Source organism: Pantherophis guttatus, chromosome 4 (assembly GCF_059756535.1).
Source record: "Pantherophis guttatus breed Tessera chromosome 4, ASM5975653v1, whole genome shotgun sequence".
Lineage (NCBI taxonomy): Eukaryota > Metazoa > Chordata > Lepidosauria > Squamata > Colubridae > Pantherophis > Pantherophis guttatus.
In genome coordinates, this window is record NC_142066.1 from 48,971,247 (window position 1) to 48,995,141 (window position 23,895).

A 23,895-nucleotide genomic window follows, 5' to 3' on the forward strand; every position below is an offset into this window, starting at 1 on the left:
TTGCTTCTTTGGAATCAGGATATCCCCCCCAACCCTTTCATGGTGCAGGTCTATCATTTTGTTCACAACAACACCTGGAAGGGCAATTCTTCATCTCCCAGAGACTCCAGTCATCATTGGCCAGAAACATCAGGAATCACTTCCTTCCCTGGGAAACTGCACAATTAATGCCTGAACAAAAGTTTCCCCTGCTTCAGAGTTGCATAGCTATATCTGGAAGCTAGCCGTATCCGGACAGCATAGCTCTGATTCTTATCAATCTCTTCTTGGCTTCACAACATTTGTACCAGGAGAGATGAATTCCAACCCTCCCTATTGGTGCACGTAGGTCATGTCTTACTTGTTGATCTTCTGCTTGCAGGTGGTCCATATTTCAGCACCACAAATTATGGAACCCAGTCAATATCAGAACACAATCCCAATTATTATTTTTTAGATTTTATCCTGCCTTTTAAAAAAATCTGTACCTTAAAGAAGCAAATATAGCAATATTCCTTTTTCATCATATTCCCCTACACACACACACACACACACACACACACACACACACACACACACACCAATCCTGTGAGATGAATTGGGTTAAGAGTGAATGATTGGCTCCAAGTCACCAAGACGATTTTCATACTTAAGGGAGGCCTACAACTCAGTCTCCTGTTTTCTAAGCCAAAACCTTAACCACTACACCAAGTCAACTCTTTAGAATTCAACACAATTGGAAGCATCCAGGTTAGGAAATACTGCAGTGACCATGCTGTTGCAATCAAGGGAACTGTAATTCAAACATATCAGGTAGACATTAGGTAAAATTAAGTTTAAAAAAATAGATAAAGGGTGGCAAAAACAAAAGATTAACTTCACAGGAATATACAGGTAGTCCTTGAGTTATGTTCAACAACTGCTCAAATTAAATAAGCTGAACAAATGGTATTTGCAATGGGTCCTCATAGTTCATGTGGGGACACATGAACTATGGTCATGTGTCTCCACAGTCACATGACCAGAATATCCAATGTCCCCTTCCAGCTTCCCACAAGCAAAGTCAATGCGGAAATTGGCAGGAAATTGGAAACTGCAGTTACACAAGGTCCTCACTTAATGAGCCATACATTCCTCATTTAACAACAGTAAACATGACTGCTGTTGCTAAGCTATTCAGTCAGTGATGTCATCCTTTATGACTGGATTGATAATACGACTGTAAGTCAAGGACTATCTGTAAACAACTCATGTGAAAGTAGTTCTACTTTGTGTAAGCCAATCGATTTTATGAATAGCCATATAACACTTACTAATAACCATGTACTCATTTGATGTATTCTAATTCTGAAATCACATATTGTCACTGATACTAATTTATTACATCTAATGCAACTTAAATACTTTTAAGCATCTTAGAACAAAAGTGATGGATGAATTAAAAAAAAATAGGCAAGAGTAAAAATGCTAAATGTGCTAGTAAAGGAGTTGTGTTGCAAAATGAAACCTTAAAATCAGAACGCTATGTTTTTAAGAAGTTATAGCAATAATAATAAATGAGAACTTTGGCTGAAAGTTACAAAAAGCTTAAAGCAGCTGGAGAAATCCCAGGGAAACGTAAGCCAATCAGCACCAAGAAAGATTTTTGAAATCTTTCAAATCTGATTTCTGAATAAATTTATTATACTGTAAAGGAAGACCTCTTCAGTTTGATGATCAGATTTTAGTATCAATTGTGAGCATTACTCACCAAATAATTTTTTTTGTTGCTGTTTCAAATTCTAGTTGGATTGTTCAGTATCATTCTGGCCTGTATAGCAAAGGGTGAGGTCAGAATTTAAGCAGAGCAATTCTGTGCATAACAATCTGCTGCTTGAAACATCTATCACTATTAGAGTGCCTTGCGAATGAGCCTCTGTGTATCTGTCACTAAAGGCTAGGGGCACTGCAAGGGGAATCGGGATTATATGAAGATTTATATCTAATCCTTATAGGGCTTGGATCAGGCCTCTTTTTTACCTTGGGTGACCTTAGAGGAAGATCTGCACCAATATTTCCAGATAGCTGTGAACCAAGCTGTAAAACACCAAGTAGTTGCTAGACAAGATGATTTTTGCCATTACTGATTTTCTTACTAAGGAGCTGCAGATCTCCCCAGCTAAAATAAAATGAGAATCATTTAGTCGTACATTGGACTTGAATTTAAGCAACAAGAGATTGCAACAGGAGTGAAACAAAAAGCTCCATCTATCCTCTGAATACAACACAAAAAATAAGTGACTGCCAGGGAAGCAAGATTTGTTCTTCTATACCCAGCAGAGAAATGCTGTGGATTACTACGGGAGGGACAGAATTTTACTTTTATTTCTAGGGGTCCCTAGAGCACAACAAAGTCTTCATAGAACTGAATTTGTTTGGAGACAGTTGCATTGCTGCTGCATTTATGCTTAAATCCTCTAGCTACTCTATTTTGTCATTTGAATGTGCCTGCATTCCAATTGTCTTCCAATAGAAAGTTGGATCAACCAATCAGCATGTCAGATGCACTTTTCCACACAACACGTAGTTGAGATTTGGGAGATGAGCGTGTCGGCCCATCTGCAACCATCTGCAAGCATAATACTAGAATCGTACATTATGCTAAACCAAATAAAATGCATTTTAACTTTACTATTTAAAGTAACTTTACTATTGTGTGTGAGCCCACTTAAAGGATCATAAAAGGGAACAGGTTGTACAGATATAACCCTAGATTGGAAGATATAAAAGTCTTATTTCATTTGTTTCCCCCCCCCAATATATTTATATATTTCTATTTTGTGGTCTTCTACTTTTCACAACAGAGAAAAGGCTAATATACATTTTTGGGAACTGCAGGAGGCAATGTAGAAGAGCTCAGCTGCACAACTACCCTTCCCAATTTGTCAATTCCACAGAACAGCTTTTCTCCTTCTCACTCCCTGTGTCCTCCCTCCAAGTCCACATTCCTAGGCAATGAATCACTGATCCAGCGGTCTTTATGTGTACACTCAACTGCCTGGTTGCTACAACACTAATAATAAACACTCCTCTTCATATATAAAAGGCCAGCAAGGCACAAAGACAAGTGATGTTCCTAGCCTGTTAGGGCTGGGCATTATGCAACCAGAGGGTGGCAGAGGCATAGAGAGCAGAACAGCAACAATTTAATTCAGCCTTCAGAGGAAGGAAAAGGGCACGTTTGACGCTCCTAATAATAAAGCCTTTGCCAGATACTAAGAATTGTGTGTCGCCATGTTTTAATCTTTGGGGCAAGCTGGACAATGTTTTTGAAAATGTGCACACTGTGATCGATCTAATCAAGCATATTCCTTTCTAAAGGCAAGTTTGGAATAAATTCATCCTCAGCTCTGCAAATATAAAAGAGAAGCCAGCTCTGCATACCTCTACTTGCTGAACCTAAATTGTGGTCATCGAGAAACTTCCCACTCTCTTTCCCAAAGCAATTTTCCACAAGTGGGAAAAAAAAAAAGATTAAGGGAGCAAATGAATGGGTATATTCTAGATTTGTGTTCATAGAATTAAAGGGAGGGGGAAAAAGTGTTGCCAAACGTGCAATAACTTTCTCAATTTAGTGCCCTAGGGATGGGGATAAGGAAGGGAAAGGGAAGCAAACTCAGTATATATGGGATGTCAACCCAATGTTTATGGGAACTACAGGAGGCCATCTGAGTCCATTCACATCTGTTTGTTTGATGGTGTCACAAATCGTCACGTAAAGGTAATAATATAATACTCAACTGCCCTTAATGGCATTCTTGGAAAATTATCTTACTTTCAGTGGAGAGTGAAATAAAATTATATTCCATATTATTATTGAAAAACAAGAGACCTGTTCTCCAAAGGCTGCAGAAAAGAAAACCGTGTTTAAAATAGATACAGTATGCTTACAATCATATGGAAAGTTAATCTTACTATGTGCTAAAATAATTCTCATTGTGCAGAGCTGGGAGAGATGCCATCTTAAGAAATAGAAACACTTTTTGAGAGATATCATCATTTTCTTTTATCTGGGGATTGGCCTGGGAGTTGTGCAAATGAAATATACAAATTCTCTAAACTTCATCATGTTAGGAAAAAAAGAAAAGATGCATCAAAGGAAGCTGATTGGTAGATTGCTTTTTAAATCCCAAAAATTGGACTCAAAATTAATTCCTGATTGGTCAAACTAAATTTTTGATTGAAAATTTATTAAAGAATTTTCAAACAAATAGAAAAATTTCATCACCAGTAACATACATCCTTTTATCATCCTTTAGTCAAAACAGTAAAATTGTTTGGAATATGGAAAAACAGGTTAGGAAAAGGCATTTAGAAGTTCTAGAGCCTGGTATATAGCCTTCATTTTTGGCTATAACAAAGTATTTCATTCCAAATTCTCTCTTTTCTTTCTGGCAGTCTTGTATATTCATTTAGTGCAGGCAGTCTTGTATATTCGTTTAGGGAGAGATGAAGGAAGGAATTTGAAGCATATGAGCCAGCAAAGGCCCTTCCATAGCCAACCAGAAAAATAAAATAAATTTGTCTACATTCCTCTTTCAGCAAGGGTGTGGCTGGGCGGCTAGAATTCCAAGCTTGAGGAGGTACATACTGGTACAATATAAGAAAAATAAAAATTTCATTTTGTAGCTTTAGTCCAGGAAATCTTCGGCTTACTAAGATGACCTGTCCTGAAACAGCATTCATAAGATCGATCATTCATTCCTTTATCTCATGGAATGGGGAGTTCAAAGCAAGGCCCTCAGTCTTTAAAAGTTTCACATAGAATACCATAGTATTTCCACCTTATTAAGATCTCCATACTGCAGAGCACTGTTTTGTGAAAATGCTAATCATAAATCTGCTTAAGGTCAGAGTGGTACCATTTTGCTGAGGATAACTTGCTTTATGTCTTCATTCAAGTCATTCTGAGCCAGGGATTTGTTTGCGCTGAAGATTGCATTTGCCCAGTTTGCTACAACTTGGTTTGTTTAACCATTTTTTACTGAATAAACCAGTACTGACTGGCTTCTCATACTATGCAATGCCATAAATAAAAAATTTATATTATTTTTTTCTACAATTGCACAAACCAGATGATGGTTTAATGTTTAACTGTGTTTATTTAACATGATAATTTAAGAACTTTAATCAAAACAGTGTTTGGATGTCATGATAAAACATGGTTTATTGAAGTAAAAATAACCAGACCCATTGCCATCACAAAAGTGCCACAAACTTGTATAGTAATCATGTTTAGCGGGGTATCAACTTCAAATAAATGCATCTCCAGTAGCAGCTCTATTTAAATTATCTAGGAACTTAGTTAAAGACTAATATAGTTTATGTCCCAAGAAAGTTCTATCTGGCAAAAAAACCAAATAATCCAAACCCTGAAACAATTTTAACACCAATTCTTTGCCTTGCCTTACAAAACATTTTACAGTATGTTTTAAAAAAGAATCAACTTTTTTTTTTTTTTTTAAAAAAATCACACTACAGATAGTTCTCGATTTATGATCACAATTGGGACCAGAATTTCTGTTGCTAAGCAAGGGGATTGTTAAGTAAGACATGCCCAATTTTATGACCTTTTTGCCACTGTTGTTAAGTGAATTACTGCAACTGCTAAGTGAATCATGTCATTATTAAGTGAATTTAGCTTCTTCCATTGACTTTGCTTATTGGAAGCTGGCTGGAAAGGTCACAAATGACAATCACATGACCACAGGACACTGCATCCGTTGTTAGTATATGCTGATTGCCAAAAGTCTGAATTTTGATCATGTGACAATGAGGATGCTGATATGGTTAGAATGCAATATTATTGCAGGCTAACTCTGCTCACTGCCACATGTTCAAATATGACCAGCTCAAGGTTGACTCAGCCTTCCATCCTTCCAAGGTTCGGTAAAATGAGAACCCAGATTGTTGGAGGCAATATGTTGACTCTGTAAACCACTTAGAGAGGGCTATAAAGCTGTATATAAGTCTAAGTGCTATTGCTATGGTCATAAATCATTGCTGTTATAACTTTGAATGGTCACTAAATGAACAATTTTAAGTTGATGATAGAAGCAATTATGTGGAAAATTACAAAATAGTGCAATATATGTATGTAATATGTGTTCTATGGCAAGGTTTGGAGGTCTTCAAGAGCTTTAACAGAAGAAGTACTTGATGGATTATTATTATTGTTGTCATTTTTATTCTAACACTAACATTGTGCAGAACATTATGCAACAATCTAAGCAAAATGATGTAGTGTTCTGGATCACATTAAATCTTAAATCATGTTTACAAAGTACCATGACTAAGTTTGCACATAATTCAAGAACAAGCTAGAAAAGCTACATTAGCCAGGTTCCCACATTGGACTAAGCAATAAAGTGGTTTATTTAATTTGCTTTGGTATACTCTGCAATCCTAGCCATTGCGATTTACCATAGCATCAGCTTAGAAAAAAATATGAAAACACTCATTATAGCTTGGTAAACAAATCATGGCCTAGTACAATGCACTGAAGAGCTGTGAGGCAATCACCCAGACATACAAGATGACAAAAATCATTTAAAAATTAAGCTCTGACAACTGTATAATATTTTCAGTATATTTTATTCATTATTTGAGGAATTGAAAAGGTTGCCTTGTTTAACGTAGTGTAATAACTTTTTCTCTGCTTTGTTCAATAAACCATAGCTAATCTTGTACAAATTTTAACCACCGAGTATGCCATGGATGGTATTCTTATAGGGACAAATATTCCTGTAATACCTAAAGCAATGTATGTTATGAGTGTATGTATGTTTTTTTAATTGTATAAAACATTTCTTGTGAATGGAGTGGCTCTTAAACAAACAAAAAAGCCTAATGAAGATTCTATTATGCTGAGAAATGAATATATTTTTCTCATATTAAGCTTATGTGTAAGTATATACTTACAGATAAGCCCATCTGTGAATAAGCGGATCCTCAAATTTTTAACCAAAATATTGTGAAAAATATGCCCTCTGCACATTTTTTTTAATTTTAAGTCACCCAACTTTGTGAGATGGGTAACCGAATAATTATGATATATAAAATGAATGAATAAATAAGCCAACTTTGGCTTATTGAAGATGAGATATCCAAGTAACATCTAGAACATGGGTCCCCAACCCCTGGCCTGAGGCCTAATGCAGGTTGTGGCCTGTTCAGAACAGGGCTGCAGAAGTGATGGGCGAGTGTGTACATGCACACATGCATGGGTGGGTGGGTGAAGCAGCAAAGATCCAAAAAATGAATCAGAACGCATTAGGATAATAAAATATATGCTAAATAACAAAATGGCTCTCTGTCAGATTCTTTAGGTCTTTATTTCTAGCAACTACGCCCAAATTAAAACGCTTATTTCTATTTATCTGACCTCTTCCATGCTTGGTGCTCTTTTTCAAAAACAAAACTTTTGCCATGATGTGACCTATGCCAGGACAGAATTGTCTGCATGACAGCAAAGAAAATCCAAAGCAAAGTTCCAGAGCTTAGTGGCTTGATGTGATGCAGCATTCACTCAATGGGTCTTTTCACTATTTGTTAGGAAATAAATACCAGGCAGATACTGAAGCATCAGTGCTGCTAGATATTCTCAGGCGTTGTCCCAGGATGGCTAATGCCACAAGTTGCTGCAGCTATGCTGTCGAGTCTAAGCTGCTTGTGACAATAAATAGGTCCAGTAGGACACTAATAAAATATGAACAGAGGCTCAAACTCATATAAATAAATAAATACTCAGCAACAGAGGTTCATGTAAATGAAACGGGACAATAATTGTTTAGGGGCTTAGTAAATTATCAGAAGGTGATAGCTCTATTATTAGTAGCCATAAGCAGTTCAATTTGAAAATCATAGAAGATAGCAAAGTGTCATGATTTAATTTCTTAATTATTGTCTGTGTTAAAGATGAATATGTGTAGCATTATCTACATTATGTACTAAAATATGACCGCCCAAGCCGATGTGCTTGTCTAAGAAATATTAGTAAATGACAGTCCTCTCCTAGCCAAGCCAGGATGCCCAGTCAGCCAAGTTAGTTGGGTATAAAAGGAAGAAAAATTTTATCCACATTTCTTTCCTTTTGAGGCAGGAATTATTAGGGAATAATTTGCTGGCTTTTTGAGACATGCTAAATTTGCTGCCAGGGACCTTGGCTCTGCTTAGAGATAGTGGGAGTTAGATCCAAAAAGTCCAGAGAAAATAAAGTTGGGGAAAATTGTACATTTCATGAACAAAATATTAACAAGGAGTGTGTATGTGTGTGTCTGTCTATCTTTCTGTCTGGCATAGTTATAGTCAAATTTCAGCAGGAAGGGAGGAGAAGTTCTAATCCTTCTAGCTAGTTAACCCTCTCCTCAGTCTCTCTTGATTATAAGGACCCATGACATTGGGTTCTTGATTGAGGTCAAGGTAAAAGGTTGTCATCTTATCTATCAAATGGCATCGGAATAAATGAGCACAAAATCATAGTTTTCTAAAGTGGACTGCTATACTTTTCTCCTCCCTCCTCTAGAGCTACTAGCAAACATAGCAAAGAGGTGTTAACAAAAGCTAAAGCCACCGAACTGACCCAAAACTGCTTTACAAGCAAAAGGGCAGGGCTACAGACTTCAGTGAAGCAGCCAGCAGCTAAAATGTAGGGGCAGAGGTTTCAGAAGCTGAGAAGACAGGGCTCAGTTTGATCCGCAGATGGCTTGGCCTTCTCTGACTCAAAGCTGCTGCCTCCATTTTCATTCTGTGCCAGCTGGTGCCATGGCACTGTTTCTGCTAAAGGGCCAGAAGGCAAAATCTCTCCAGAAAGATCATAAGGTTCGCTGTCTTCTGAAAGGTCAAGGGGCACACTCTCCGGTGGAGTTTCACTGGGCGCACCATGGATCATCTCGGGCTATAGTGAGGAAAATGAGTATCAGTGGGCAGTATTGATGGAGCCAAAGGTTTCTCTATAAACATAACCACTAGGCACAGGCCAAGTCAGTGCAATGGCAGCAAGGATGATGCACAAGCAAAGGCACCTGCAGCAATCTGGCAATAATTCTCCCCAAAATGATAGCTTTTCCCTACTTTTAAATGTGTTAGGTATTTCTGGCCTATATCCACTCTTTTGTTTGCCTGGAAACAAAACATTTGCTCATCACAAATCATCAGGAATCGTGCAGAGATATTGTGATGATTCAAGACAGTCATGTCCCGTCATTTGTACAGGTAGAATTTAGGTAACTCCACTCTACTTTTAGATATTTCAAATCCAAGATTGCATCACCTGTCAATTATAATTTATATGTAGAGGTGCATTTGGATTTTTTATTTTTATTTTTAAATTTAATATACCAATGGTTCTCAATGTGGGCCATACCCCCTTCAAGAGGCCAAGACATATTTCCAGGCATGTCCAGGGGCAGGGTGTCAAAGAGGTAAATGAGGTTCAGTAGGGAGTCATGAGCAAAAAAAGACTGACAGTCCTTGTTATATAACACCTGCCTTGCAAAGACTCCTGATAGTTTTACAACAATCAGACTCTTGCGAAGTCACACTCTTGTAAAATCAGCAGCCTTATAAATATCACAATTGAATAAATAAAAATAAAATATTTATTTATTTATTTATTTATTTATTTATTTATTTGTCGCATTTCTATGCCGCAAGATCACCGTAGCGAGATCAACGGCCCCAGGCCTGCCGGAAAAGCCAGGTCTTCACCGCTTTCCGGAAGGCCAATAGGGTGGGGGCAGTCCGGACCTCAGGAGGCAATTGGTTCCAAAGAGCCGGAGCAGCCACAGAGAAGGCCCTCCCCCACGGGCCCGCCAACCGACATTGTTTACCTGACGGGACCCGGAGGAGACCAGCTCTTACCGGTTGCTGGGAACTATGCGGTAGAAGGCAGTCTCGAAGATAACCTGGCCCTGAGCCGTGTAGGGCTTTAAAGGTAATAACCAACACCTTGAATTATGTCCAGAGACCGATAGGGAGCCAGTGCAGCTTATGGAGAATTGGTGTAATGTGGGTGTATCTAGGTGCACCCACAATAGCTTGCACAGCTGCATTCTGGATCAACTGTAGTCTCCGAACACTTTTCAAGGGTAGCCCCACGTAGAGCGCGTTGCAATAATCCAACCGTGAGGTGACAAGGGCATGAGTGACTGTGAGGAGAGCCTCCTGATCCAAGTAGGGTCGCAATTGGTGCATCAGGCGAATCTGTGCAAAGGTTCCCCTAGCCACAGCTGTCAGATGTTGTTCCAATCTTAGCTGTGAGTCTAGGAGGACACCCAGATTGCGAGCCCATTCTGAGGGGGACAATTTCTCCCCCCCCCAGGACCAAGGATGGACAATCGACATAGTCTTTAGGGGGCAGTACCCACAGCCATTCAGTCTTGTCTGGGTTAAATCTGAGCCTGTGGACTCCCATCCAGGCCCTCACAGCCTCCAGGCACTGGCACATCACATCCACTGCCGCACTGAACTGATGGGGGATGGAGATATACAGCTGGGTATCATCAGCATATTGCTGATATCCCACCCCGTATCGTCAGATGATTTCACCCAGTGGTTTCATGTAGATGTTAAATCTAGGAGGAGTGAGAGAGGACCGAGCCCTGAGGCACCCCGCAAACGAGGGGCCTAGGGGTTGACCTGTCCTCCTACCAACACCGACTGTGACCGACCAGAGAAATAGGATGAAAACCGCCACAACATGGTGCCTCCCACTCCCAACTCCCTTAGTCGTCCCAGAAGGATACCATGGTCAATGCTATCGAAAACTGCTGAGAGGTCAAGTAGCACCAAGATAGAGGAATGATCCCCATCTTGGGCTCGCCAGAAATCATCCATCAGTGTGACCAAGGCAGTTTCCGTGCTGTAGCCAGGCCTGAAGCCAGACTGAAAAGAGTCCAGATAATCCATTTCATCCAATGACCGCAGGAGCTGAAGTGCTACCACTTTCTCTACAACCTTTCCCACAAAGGGTGGGTTGGGTCATGGGTCACAAAGGAGAAGTTGATATGCCAATCAGTTGTTTGGTAGAGCAGTATGATGGCAACAATGGGACATTATGTTTTTCAAAGTAATAGCAGCAGTGGCAATTTTTGGGAGCAATGAATTTGAGTTTTTAAAAAATGTGCAGAACTGGTTTACAATATAACTCCATTAGCTATCCAGATACTAGCTCATGATGAGTAATTTAATGGGTCTACTCTTTCCTCTTTTTTATTGTTAATCTGGAGTTGGATAGAATAGTCCTACATACTGTACAATACAGAAAACTTGTTGGGTGTGATAATTGTATCTACCATATCTAAGAAAGCACATAAAACTTTACCATATTTTATTTGCCTAGTGAAGAAGTTTGTATACTATTGAATAAATCAGACAAAATAATTTGTTCCATCGAAGTTTGGCACCTGATGGGAGTTTTTATACCAGAAACTGTATTACTCAAGAAGGTCCACTTGTACATGAAAAGCAGAATTTCTTAAAGAGAAAGGATGCTAACTTTCCATCTCCTCTATGGGTTTTCCTGGGCTCATTGATGGTTGTGATGGGCAACCTGGAGGATGAGTCTCTGTGGTGGATTAGTTCATTGAAGGTTTCCTGAAGTCTCTCCCTAGAATGGTTGTATCAAGAGACTCCAAACAATTCCAACCTCAGAACAACATGTTAAACCATGCCATTTTCCCCCTTGTCAACAATCTTATCGTAGGTTAACTTATAAATTAAGACCAAAGGTTATGCTTACTAATGACATACTCTAAGCTTATATCTTAAAAATAACTCCAATTTCTCTGTGAAAAAAATATTTTCAATATGTAATCCTCTTAACTTTTAATATAAACAGGCCAGCTGGCTTATTTCAAAGCTTCTTCCTTCCTGACGTTGTCCTTAACTAGAAACAGCGTGCAGAAGAGGGAGTGAAAACATGCACCAACATCCACCCTACTTGCCTTAAAGTATAGTCTAAATATCTAGAGACTGTTCATTCTAAATGTTTAGCTTGCTCTTCCTTCCTGAACATGAAACAAAATCAACAAAAGAAAAGTCTGCTGCTTTGGACTTTGTTCTGTCTTGTAGAAAGATGCCAGATTGTGAATTAACTCCAGAATGCTGCACATGAATGTAGGTAGAGTTCATTTGTTTTTGTAACGAAGAATTTTTAATTATATTTGGATCAAGTTTTTCTAAATATTTTCAAAGCTTTCCCAAATGATTCTTAAGATTGGCAATTTTCTTCCATGCTTTTTCATCTCTCAATCTCACATACATAATATAATTATAGGCACAAGGTAATCTTATTGGTATAATTTCTCATTATCTCACTATAGTATTACAGTAATAAAGAAAAATAATGTTTTGAATAATCCAGAAGTTGATGTCAAAACAATATAATTGTTTTTATCCCTTTTTTCAAAGAGTTAACTGGAATACACTGGGACACACCTAATTCTTAACACATAGTATGAAAAATCAGTTTTAGCTGGCAGGATGTGCAAAGCAAGTTTAAGATTTAGGATAATGAGATATCAGACTTCTGTTGCTTTGGAATAGACACTATTTGCCTTTGTTTCTTCAATGCCTGTGAAATCTATATATTTGTTCAGAAAAAAACATTATAGAATTTTATGGTGTGATTCTTGTATCAAAATCAGCTGAAGACATTTGGTTGTTTGAGCAAAAGCCTTTTCATGCATGCTTCTTAGACCGTGTATTTTTATATTATTGATTTTTGCATTATTTAATATAATTTTGTAAGCCATCCAGAATGGTTGCAATCCGTGGACATATAAAATTAAACAAATATGATCTAATTCCATGTATTCCATAAAAATCATAAGAGACTGTGAAAGTGATCTGAAATGCACTGTATTTCAAGAACAGGAGCAAAAGCTGCCTACATGAAACCAAATTTACAATTCTGGATGAATGCATAAAAGGTAAATTGCACCATAGTTTATTTTCATGAGTTACGGTATCAAGTATTTTCATTGTCAACACCAAATCATAGTGTGGGACCAACAACATTTTTTGTAAGTAAGTTATATAATTTCCTTCAACTTTGCTGCATTCAGTTTTGTGGCATCCACAAGTATGGTTGGTTATTTGGATTTTTCTGATTTAAACAGCACAATTTGATGTACATGGCACTGTATAAACTTTCTTCAAAGAGCCTTTAGTCCAACACAAGCGGCTTCTCGGTTTTCTCTTCCCCTCTTTTAACTATCTTATGGTGAGCACTATTGGGAAAAGATGCTTCCTTTAGTTCATCTCCTATCCTATGAGGTAATTAATCACTGGAGAGCTCAGTCTACTGCAACAATGAAAACTACATTCCAACAAGGCTGTTTTTCCAGTCACAGTTGCTTTAAAACAATAGCAAGAGAAGTAGCAATTTATTAATAAACCACCAGTGTGCTTTACTCTAAATTAGACACTACAGAGAATGCATTATGCATTTTTAAGAGCTAGGGGAAGAAGCTAACCTTGAAAATATTTTGCACGAAGCCAATGATTTTTGTGAGATGCTGCACTGAACTAAATTTTCTAAGCATCTCTTGGGAAACTTCAACATCAATGCCATGAATGATACTGAAAATAGACAGAAGAGAACAATCCCACAGCTGCCTCCCAAGGGAAGATACAACCATGGCCTTATAGGGATTTGTGTATTTTAATTGGGTTTTTTTTTAATGCTGAAGGGCAAAATGTTATTTGTCAAAATCTGCCTGCAGCATTCAAGGAAAATCAACTGTTCTTATAAAGAGGCTGCTATGCTATAGTAAATTCATGCTAGTATTTATGACTGTGCACTTGCATACTAATAGAACTTCTTGTGGTTTGGGCTTAATCAAAATGGCTAAGTCTACAACACTGGCTTTGAGTATCAGTATTTGGTAAATCCAAGAGGGGGCAAGGAGGTAATAATTCTGTACTGAGTGCTTCCTTTGGGCACTGGATTTGGCTGGATTCAAGACAGCACTGGGTTCTTATGGATTTTCTTTTACTTTTGCTTTTCATATCTATAAGAAAATTAATATTGGCTTCTCATGACTAGATGGGTAAAAATATTGGCAGATATGGAGAACTGAGAATTCAAAGTATAGTACAATAGCAGCAGTATGTGGATTCATGGAACAGCATGAAATAGGGAACACGGAAGAGCCCAGTGTTTTTTGCATTTAACCATTTTTGTTCTCCTGGAAGAGAGAAATGTGCTAGATGCTGATATTTGCACGCTTGAACAAGTGGCATTAGAATAGCAACTCTGATAATCAAGAGAATGGATCCCGCTGGAAATTCCTGCAGAAACAACTATTTTTCATTACTATCTATATTTCATCTTTACTTTAGAGGAAATTTTTTTGCCTACTTTTCAAAATAGTGTTAGTAAAATATTTCTAAATACATGTGCAAAATTAAAATCTGACAAGACCATGGTGAACAAAATTAATGAGTTCCAACACTGCTTTGAAAAATGCTAAGAGATTTGCCCCCACAAATCGAGGATGAATAAAAATTAAGGAGAAACAAAAATGCTACGCAGAACTAGGCAAACAAAAAGTTATTAATTAATCTGGAAAAATGCTATAAGTATTTGGAAAGTTTGGAGTACCACATAACTGCTCTCAGCCACCAAAAGAAGAAAGCAAGCACTATTCTTAGGATGTAATAATAGAGGTACTCATAAAATATAATTACACAATGTGATTAATTTAGAATTAATCCGACAGCCTAAATTTGCATCAAATGCTAAGGTGAGGCTATGAAATCTGGGATGCATAAAATTAATATGATTACTAGATGACAATAAAAAGACTAAAATTTTCTCTCCTGCCATCAATTGACTGTCCAGATTTTTGCAGCTCAGTCTGGTAGCTCTATGTAAAGCCACAAAACCCGAAAGCATTTTAAATTTAGTATGTTGTGCAAATGCAGATGTCAGATTAATAATTAACTTAGTTGAATAATTTGGATGAATGCAGTTATAAAATTGTTTCCAGAAAAACTGCCACACCCTATTTTCACAAAGAAATGATTCATATATTAAATGTTAAATTTTCTGCACATTCTTGGATATTTCAATGCACACTTGAAAACAAGACCATGAAACTTAGGCAAATTGTTATTAGCAAAGCAAATACTTTTATCATGGCTCTTCAGCAAGCCGTAATGAACAAAGCTCCTTTCAAAACATTACTGAGTGGCAAACCTAGTTGATTATTGTATAAACGGGTAAAGAAGAGAAAACATGAGAGGGGAAACTAAAATTATATGTAAAATATATTAATGACTCAAATTCCTTCATCTGCACACCTAGTAAAAGTGTAGTTGTGTTAACTATTTTTGTATCAAGCCACCCTATTTAAGTATTGCTTAATAGATGTGCAGCTCCACTGTTATGATTGGCTTCCAATAATGTTGCACAGGAAGTCCTCGTTTAGTGCCTGCCTTGTACAGTAATCTTCACTGTTATGACAATGATGCAAAAGTAACATTGCAACCAATGCTCACATTTATGATCTCTGCAGGTTCATAAAGTGAAGGAAAACTGAGTTGCTGATCCCAACTGTGGTCACTGAACTAGGATGACCTGTATAGGCAAATTTTGATGGTTTTTGCCCTAAATAAATAAACTATATATGACTGCAATCCTATATATGGCAAGAGAAAACAATAAATAAAAACCCCTAGTATTCCTACCTCGGTGGAGGTGGAGTAGGAGTTGCCTTCTATTTTGAAAATACCATGTCCCATTTAAGCCCTTGAGCTCCTGTTTATTTGCTTGAAGCAATAACAGAACATTCTAGGATATTCAGAGGATTACACCTATAGAAATAACTGCTTTAATAACTTCTAACAAAAATGCTGTCTCTGATGTATTCAACAGTATATTTTTTCCAAGATCAATGGCATCAACTCTGCTTTGCCAGCAATTCAATTTTGCCCCATGAATACACTATATTACTAACACCCTCTTAAATGTTCAAATCATATTATAGGTTGCAAACTTGTTTGGTCGGGAACGTATTCAGAATGATACTAGCCCTATAGCTACAATTCAGAGAACATTAGTATGTTAGCAGCACGGCTTAATCCCCAGCCCAAACAGCAATCACTGCCAGAGCTATTCTGAAACAAAACACACTGTGTCAGGCAGGGCGAGAAGCATCCAAAGCAATAGCAGAGACTGAGGTTGATATTTTTTTTAAAAAAACCTCTTTGAAAGCAAATCTATCCTTCCTTCTTTGTATGGAGAGAAAAGTTGTGTTGCAAAAAAGCAAAGTTCTAGAAAATATCATTCAGCAGCTTTTCCCATCACCCATATGGTCAATTGTGATTCTCGCGCTATGATGAATCTATGTGGCAAAGTTAATTCTGCAGTTATCTTTAGCCTGCCAGCTCTATATTCACTCTGAAATAATTACATTTTAATCACTGTGTTTTGTAGCATACAAAAGTCATCATCCTATTCTCATTTACTCTTATAACAACACTATTGTCTTCATTGTAATAAATAAAGCTTATGGGATTGGGAAAAATAATGGTCATTTTATTTTTATTTTTCTATTTATTTATAACCCACCTTTATTATTTTTACAAATATCTCAAGGTGGTGTACATATCCAACATACCTTCTTTTTATTTTCTCCACAACAACCACCTTGTGAGGTGGGTTGGGCTGAGAGTGATTGGCCCAATTTCACCCAGCTGGCTTTCATGGCTAAGGCGGGACTTCACCTCATGGTGTTCCACTTTCAAATGGAACCTATGCACAAATAAGTACACAAAATCTACACTCTTAATTCTTGATTAGATATTAAATTATACTTTATATGCATTTATATAGGGAATTTTTAAAATAACCCACCTAAGAATGTCTCCATATTGCAGGTTATTATTTCTATTAGTTTCATATTTCAGATATAATGCTGAATGTTAATTGCTTTAATGCCATCTCTTAGGGAGTGCTTTGGTTTGATTTAAGAACTTGCAGTCTAACTTCTAGCACAGTCACTATCAGATTCATTAACATAATGAGTATGCTGTACCTATTTCAAAATTCTATATCCCAAGCAAATAAACAAATCTATAAAATCTGGAAAGGTTATATTCCACAGTATGACTTTTTTTTTTTTTTTTTCAAAATCAGGCTGTTCTATAGCAATCAAAGATACTTTTGTCATAATTTTAGGGGAGGCAAACATTAGCAGTTGTAAAGTAATGATGATATAGATTGACTTTAAAATGTTTTTATTCGTTCTTCCTTTTACTTTCTCTATTTTTTTATCCGGTGAGCCCTGAAACTCAATTTCAGTGACTTCCAATTAAGAATAGTTTTTAACTGTGTTGAATTGTGTTCATATAAATAATCTGGAGTATTCCTGCCTTTGAGGCATGATATAATTGAGAATGCTCAAGACATGAATCAGTGGGTTATATCAGTCAGCTATTTGCAGGATTCCTCAAACAGATATAACCTGATCTCCTTGCACGTTGTGGTAGTAAAAATGCAACCATATTTTGCACATTTCATCCTTAGCTAGAAAAGAAGCTCAGCTGATTTTTAAAAAAAGTTTGTCCCAATAGTATGACTTAATCTAGTTTATGATGCCTTGTTTTTCTTTATACACACTATAAAAGCTTAGATCACCAGAGAAAAGAAAGACTGTCTTGGAACTACATATTTTTGTTTGTTTGATATTAACAAATTTAAGGCTGGCCAGGAAATAAGAGGGAGAAGTGTGTGTGTGTGGAGGGCGGGCGGGCTACAATACAGAACAAAGCTGCTTTTCACCAGTGACAAAGAATTCTAGGACATGAAGACAGGGACAAAATAATATTACATCAGGAAACGTAACCTTTTGCTTATTACCATCCTCAAAAATTACAGTTTATACAGTATTCGCTGCAACACAACTTCTCTGCAAAGTGGCAAGGCATAGAGATTTCTTTCCCAAATAAAGTTAATATGAATATTTGAGAAACTTGAAAAAAGATTTCTATTTCTGTAACTTTTAATGAGACAAGTTGGATCCCTTATAAAACAACTAAATCTCTCCCTCTGATTTTGACCAAATTCCTTCATGGTTTAAATGGACATGCAGAGCAATTTTGGAATCTTAGCAAAATCTTGGGCAATGAAATACATATAGCATTCAGTCCTTTTTCTCTCCAATTTTTCAGAAATGGGATAACGTTTGAAGGTGCAAGAAAAGAAAGAGGCAATGTTTTGGCACCTTTAAAGGCCAACTATAAAAAAGTAAACAGATGAGATTAAATGGCATCTTACCTGGTAGATCATGACTTTAAAGTTCCTACGCTTCAGCAATTCCGTCTCATTGGATTCTAACTTCTTGATTTGTCCAGCTTGTTTCTCCAGATTTTGTCGGACAGTTTTCACATTAACACTGACCTTACGGACTTTCTCTAACATCTTGTTGACTGTATTGCTGGTGGTGGAGTGGGCTTTGGTGAGCTTAACCAGTTCCCCCTGGATGCTGGCCACTACACCATCCATTTCTTGCTGTCTCTCTTCCAATTGAGTCTGGGTCAGCTGAATCTGATCCACAGCCCCAATAATCTTGTCCAAAAGGGTAAGCACCATAACACCATTGATCTGGTCAGATTTAATGGGTTCTTCAGCAGCTGGCTCATCCGAAGCCTCAGATGCAGTTGGCTGCTCGACGATATGGAGGGTGGTGTCTGCCATGGTCACTTAAGAGTTCTGACTAGGAAAATCTGGAGAAGCTTGACCCTGTAGTGACAAGACAGAGAAGTGAAGGCTGAAACTGAGATCTCTCAGTTCCGGGAGGGCAGACAGAAGCCAAGAGCTGAGCGTGTGGATTTATGCTTCAATTGAAATGGTACAATCCTTGCAAAGCTGTCAGGGGAAACTGTCCTGCAAAATTTTCCAAGCTCTGAGGCCATTGGTTGACTCCACCTCAACTGAAGGAAAGGACGCTCTTGCCAAATGCCTTGTCGACCCACCCCTTTTTTCTACAATGATTAAAATAGTTGGAGAGGAGGCAACAGCTTTAGCATGTGAGCACAGGCAGAGTTTGAGCGTTCGCTCCCTCCCTCACAGAGGAATGCAAAAATCTAAACTCCAACAGCCTCTGCTGCTTACTAGGTGGTGAGAGGGCAGGGATTTCTTAGCAAGATTTCTCTGGAATCTAGAGGGAGGAGGGGAACAAATATTCTGTACAAAACTGATAATGGAAAAACCACCTACTCTGTGAATATCAGTGAATATGTAACAGGGGCTGGATGGGAAACAGCTGCACGGAAGAGTACAGCTGGGATAACCCAGAAACTTCTGTGTTGAGCCAGGCCAGCTTAAAGTTTCATATTTCCTTTTAAAGGCATTCAGTGACAGTTTAGGACACACACACACAGCTTGGATCACTCAGTATACACAACTGGTAGTACAACTGAGTTCAGCTATGCTAGAGGTATCTGGACAAAACAGCATGCATATACAGCTCCAATGTACTTCAGAAACGGCTATCTGGATTAAAAAATGGAGCTCTGGTGCGGAAACACTTGCTAGTTGTATGGCCAGGCTTGTTGTTTTCTGTACAGTACTGATTAACTCTTGTTGCCTGAAACAGTAGTTGCCATTTTATGGAGATGAAGCAATTCTGAACTGGTAACTTGCCATAAACAAATCTGAGGATTATTCTGCATGCTTTCTAATGTGGTCAAATGTTATGGGTCTCACTGAGAAAGAAACTTTTCTTTAATTCAAATGAAAGCTGTATGAATGGAAATGAATTCCATAAGGATCATGAATGTATAAACATCTCAGAATACAAAGAAAAGTTCTCGATTTAGGTGGGCTATTTTCATTATTTAGGCACAGGTGGGGAAGATGGCCTCTTTATGACTTGTAGACTTCAACTCTTCTGGGAACTGAAGCCAAGTCATAAAAGGGCCATTGTTTCCTCATCTCTGATTTAAATTATTGAGAGTAAGAATGCACTCCAAAAGATTTTTAGGAAGCATAATTCCATGAAATCTATAGCTTCTCTGCTCTTGAAAAAAAATCCACAATAAATCCTTCTAGTTTCAATTTGGAAATGACACTGATCTCAGCATTTGTCTAAAAGAACCCAAGACAAGAGGAAAAGTGGATAGAAAAAATAAAACAGCAAACATTTGTTTGGTTGGAATTCATGGTTTATAACTAGCCTTTAAAGAAAAGAGAGAGCTAATCTTCTATAACTGTTGTAAAGCAGCTATAAGTCACTGGCTCTACAAAACAAAAAGTCTTCTAGTTAGAATTGGTTGCTTTTTACTCCTGCCAGCATGGGCAATACTGATAAGAAAATTCTGTGGCTCTAAATACAATTGATGTTAATGGACGCTATATAGCCACCCAGAGTCACCTTGTAGAGGAGATGGGCATTATAAAAATTAATTAATTAAAAGATGGCTTTAGCACAGCAGGAAAAAGCAGCCTGAAGTAGATCCAAAGGTGTTTTTCCAAAAGTCAACTGGACTTCCTTGGTTTTTTTCCTTGAAAACTTTTTGCTTCTCAGCCAAGAAGTTGAAGAAGCTTCCTTGAAGGAAAAAAACCAAGGAAATCCAGTTGCTTTTTGGAAAAGTACCTTTGGGACAACTATGGCCTGGATTACGGGTGTCAAACTTGCGGCGTCACGTTGCCATCACATAACGTATCACAATGTTTTTCCCCTTTGTGAAGCTGGGGTGAGCGTGGCCCAGGGGTGAAATCCAGCACGTTCTAACAGGTTCTGGAGAACCGTAGTGGAAATTTTGAGCAGTTCGGAGAACCAGCAAATACCACCTCTGGCTGCCCCCAGAGTGGGATGGGAATGGAGATTTTGCAATATCTTTCCCCCAGGAGTGGGGAGGGAATGGTGATTTTGCAGTATCCTTTCCCTGGAGTGGGAATGGTGATTTTGCAGTATCCTTCCCCTCCCACGCCCAAGCCACGCCCACCAAGCCACACCATGCCCTCAAGCCACGCCCACAGAACTAGTAGTAAAAAAATTTGGATTTCACCACTGGCATGGCCTGCCTGTGATGCATCCAGCCCGCGGGCTGCAAGTTTGATACCCTTGATCTAAATGATTGAGAATCTCTATAGACATTTAACCTGGAGTAGAAATAATGTACCTAGTCTGAATGCATTCAAGGAATTGTTAATGCCATTCCTTTTGAACAACGTAAATGGCCTTGTATGAATCAATTGGTTGGTCCATTTGACAATTTAACTAATTTTGGTGCTTTTTAAAAAAACGTCTGAAAAAATAGATACTTGACAGAGGTATTGATGTACAGCACATCATTTTGATTGCTCAGATCAGACCTCCACACCCAATGCCTTGCAGATGTGCAATCTTTCAGTTTCTATAAACCCCAGCCAGGATTTGGAAGTTACTTTAATTTGCTTTGGCTTGTGAAAATAAAGTCAGATTTAGTAGCCTGATGTTTGGGAGATAAATATATATACATAACTGCAGAAAACACATGATTCAGTTTCCAAAACTACATCAAACATCTTCATTATTTATTCATGTGTCAGGCTCAGGTGACAAGCCAGTCAATCAATTACTGTTGCAACCAATGAATCAACACTTTGTTGATCTGGAAAAAAAGTAGATCCTGCACTTGTGGGAGAATACAAGGAAGAAAAAAATCCTACATACCGTATTTTTCGGAGTATAAGACACACTCCCCCCCCCAAAAAGTGGGTGGAAATGTCTGTGCGTCTTATACAGCGAATATTGCGGTGGGGAGGAGGGGGCTTGGTGTGGCACTGATAAGCTGTGGTAAACAGGCTGCAGCAGTGAATGGGCGGCAGTGAATGGGTGGCAGCGGCAAACGGGCTGCAGCGGTGAATGGTTGGCTGGGAATGGGCCACAGTAAATGCGGCAAATGGGCCAGATGAATACCGAATAGATGCTGGGAGGCAGAGGCAGATTTTTTTTCTTGTTTTCCTCCCCAACAGCTAGGTATGTCCGAAAAATACGGGTATATACACATCAAAAAATTGCAAGGTAAGTGACATCATGCAGAACAAATAAAAAGGTATAAGAAATAGTATATTAAAGAAATTAATGTCCTAAGAGAAAGGAAACATATCTAAAACTAGCTCATAACAACACTATATTTCCCTCTTATCTTTCTATCTTCACAATCCATTTTTGCTTCATAGATGTCTTTCTGGTTTTTGAACTACTGTACCTTTATCTTTTTCAGAATCTCATCAAGCTTATCCAACCAATGTTTTCTTGCTCTTCCCTTCCTTTTAGCTTGTTTGCTCTTTATTTTATATCACCAAACTATCTTAAGATACTTTTGTACTGGTCACACACTCCTATAATTAATCCACATTCGTTCAATCTCAACCGAATCTCTTCTTATTAAATTCCCTCTTAAATACCCAATTTGCATAGCATTCAATTTATTTTTATGATGTAGTTAAGGCAGTAGACTAGAAACTAGGTTACTCTTGAGTCTAGTGCTAGTAACATGGGCCAGTCACTTTCTCTCTCAATCCTGGCAAACCACTTTAAAAATGCTGTCAAAAAAATCTGCCATGGCACTTGTCAAGAGTGAAAACTGACTTGAAGGCACAATGTATCCTACTCTCTTATGCAGATAATCTTTAACTTAAAAAATCCGTTTAATGAATGTTTGAAGTTACAACAGCACTGAAAAAAATGACTTATGATTGTTTTTCATGCTTATGACTATTGTAGCATTCCCATGGTCACATGATCAATAAAACAAATGTATACATTTATCAGCATACACAAAAACATATACATTTATATCCCCAACTGACACACCTCTCAAATCACCGTAAGCATTCCTTATATATATATATATATTGATCCATAAGTATAATAAGCAACCAAGGTAATATTGTCTTATTCACAACACCACTCCTAAGCATTCCATTTCTTAGCACATTTCCCACATTATATACTCTTATAGTTGTATTCAGCAAGTAGTCAAGCTATATTTATACAGAATAAACATTTGGATTATCATACATTCTGTCGTAATGAATGCATAATACAATCTATGTCATTCTTTACTCATCTTCAGCTCCGCATTCAATAACATCATTCCACAAATCCTTCTCTTTAAACTGATGCAACTATCTGTGGTTGACAGCTTGTAGGAAGCAGCAGGTGAAGCTAGGTAAAATCACACTGAATACCCTCTCAATTAGCAAAGGAGCCCACCAAGGCTGTGTGCTCTCTCCATTATTTTTTTCTCTCTCTATACCAATGACTGCATCTCCAAGGATTCCTCTGTTTTCCTATCCTTAGGATTTATATTGATTGTTTTCTAATATGATTCAATTGCTTATTTGTACCCTATGACTATCATTAAGTGTTGTACCTTATGATTCTTGATGAATATATATCTTGTCTTTTTATGTACACTGAAAGCATAGGCACCACAAATTTTTTGTGTGTCCAATCACACTTGGCCAATAAAGAATTCTATTCTATTCTATTCTATTCTATTCTATTCTATTCTATTCTATTCTATTCTATTCTATTCTATTTTACTCTACTCTACTCTATTCATTTTCTATTCTACTCTATTCATTTTCTATTCTATTCTGTTCTGTTCTATTTATTTTCTATTCTATTCTATTTATTTTCTATTCTATTCTATTCTGTTCTGTTCTATTCTATTCTTATTCTATTTATTTTCTATTCTATTCTATTCTATTCTATTCTATTCTATTCTATTCTATTCTATTCTATTCAGTATGGCACAACAAGAAGAAGAATGCTATTTTCTAAACGGCTCTGAAATATTTTTGTACATATAAAAAAATATATTAAATAGGAATAAATAATAAATCAGTCTTCTTCAACTGGTGCTCTGTAG

The 23,895-nt window shown here is 37.6% G+C and overlaps 1 protein-coding gene across 1 annotated transcript in view; it reads right to left on the bottom strand.

The window, feature by feature from the left end:
- Window positions 1–19,566, bottom strand: part of CAVIN1 (caveolae associated protein 1) — a 29,518-nt gene extending 9,952 nt beyond the window's left edge. Inside the window, exon 1 of the mRNA XM_034415680.3 lies at window positions 18,305–19,566. Coding sequence (XP_034271571.1) covers window positions 18,305–18,724 — 420 coding nt within the window. The 5' untranslated portion in view covers window positions 18,725–19,566. The remainder of the gene's footprint in view (window positions 1–18,304) is intronic.
- Between the last annotated feature and the right edge of the window lie 4,329 nt (window positions 19,567–23,895).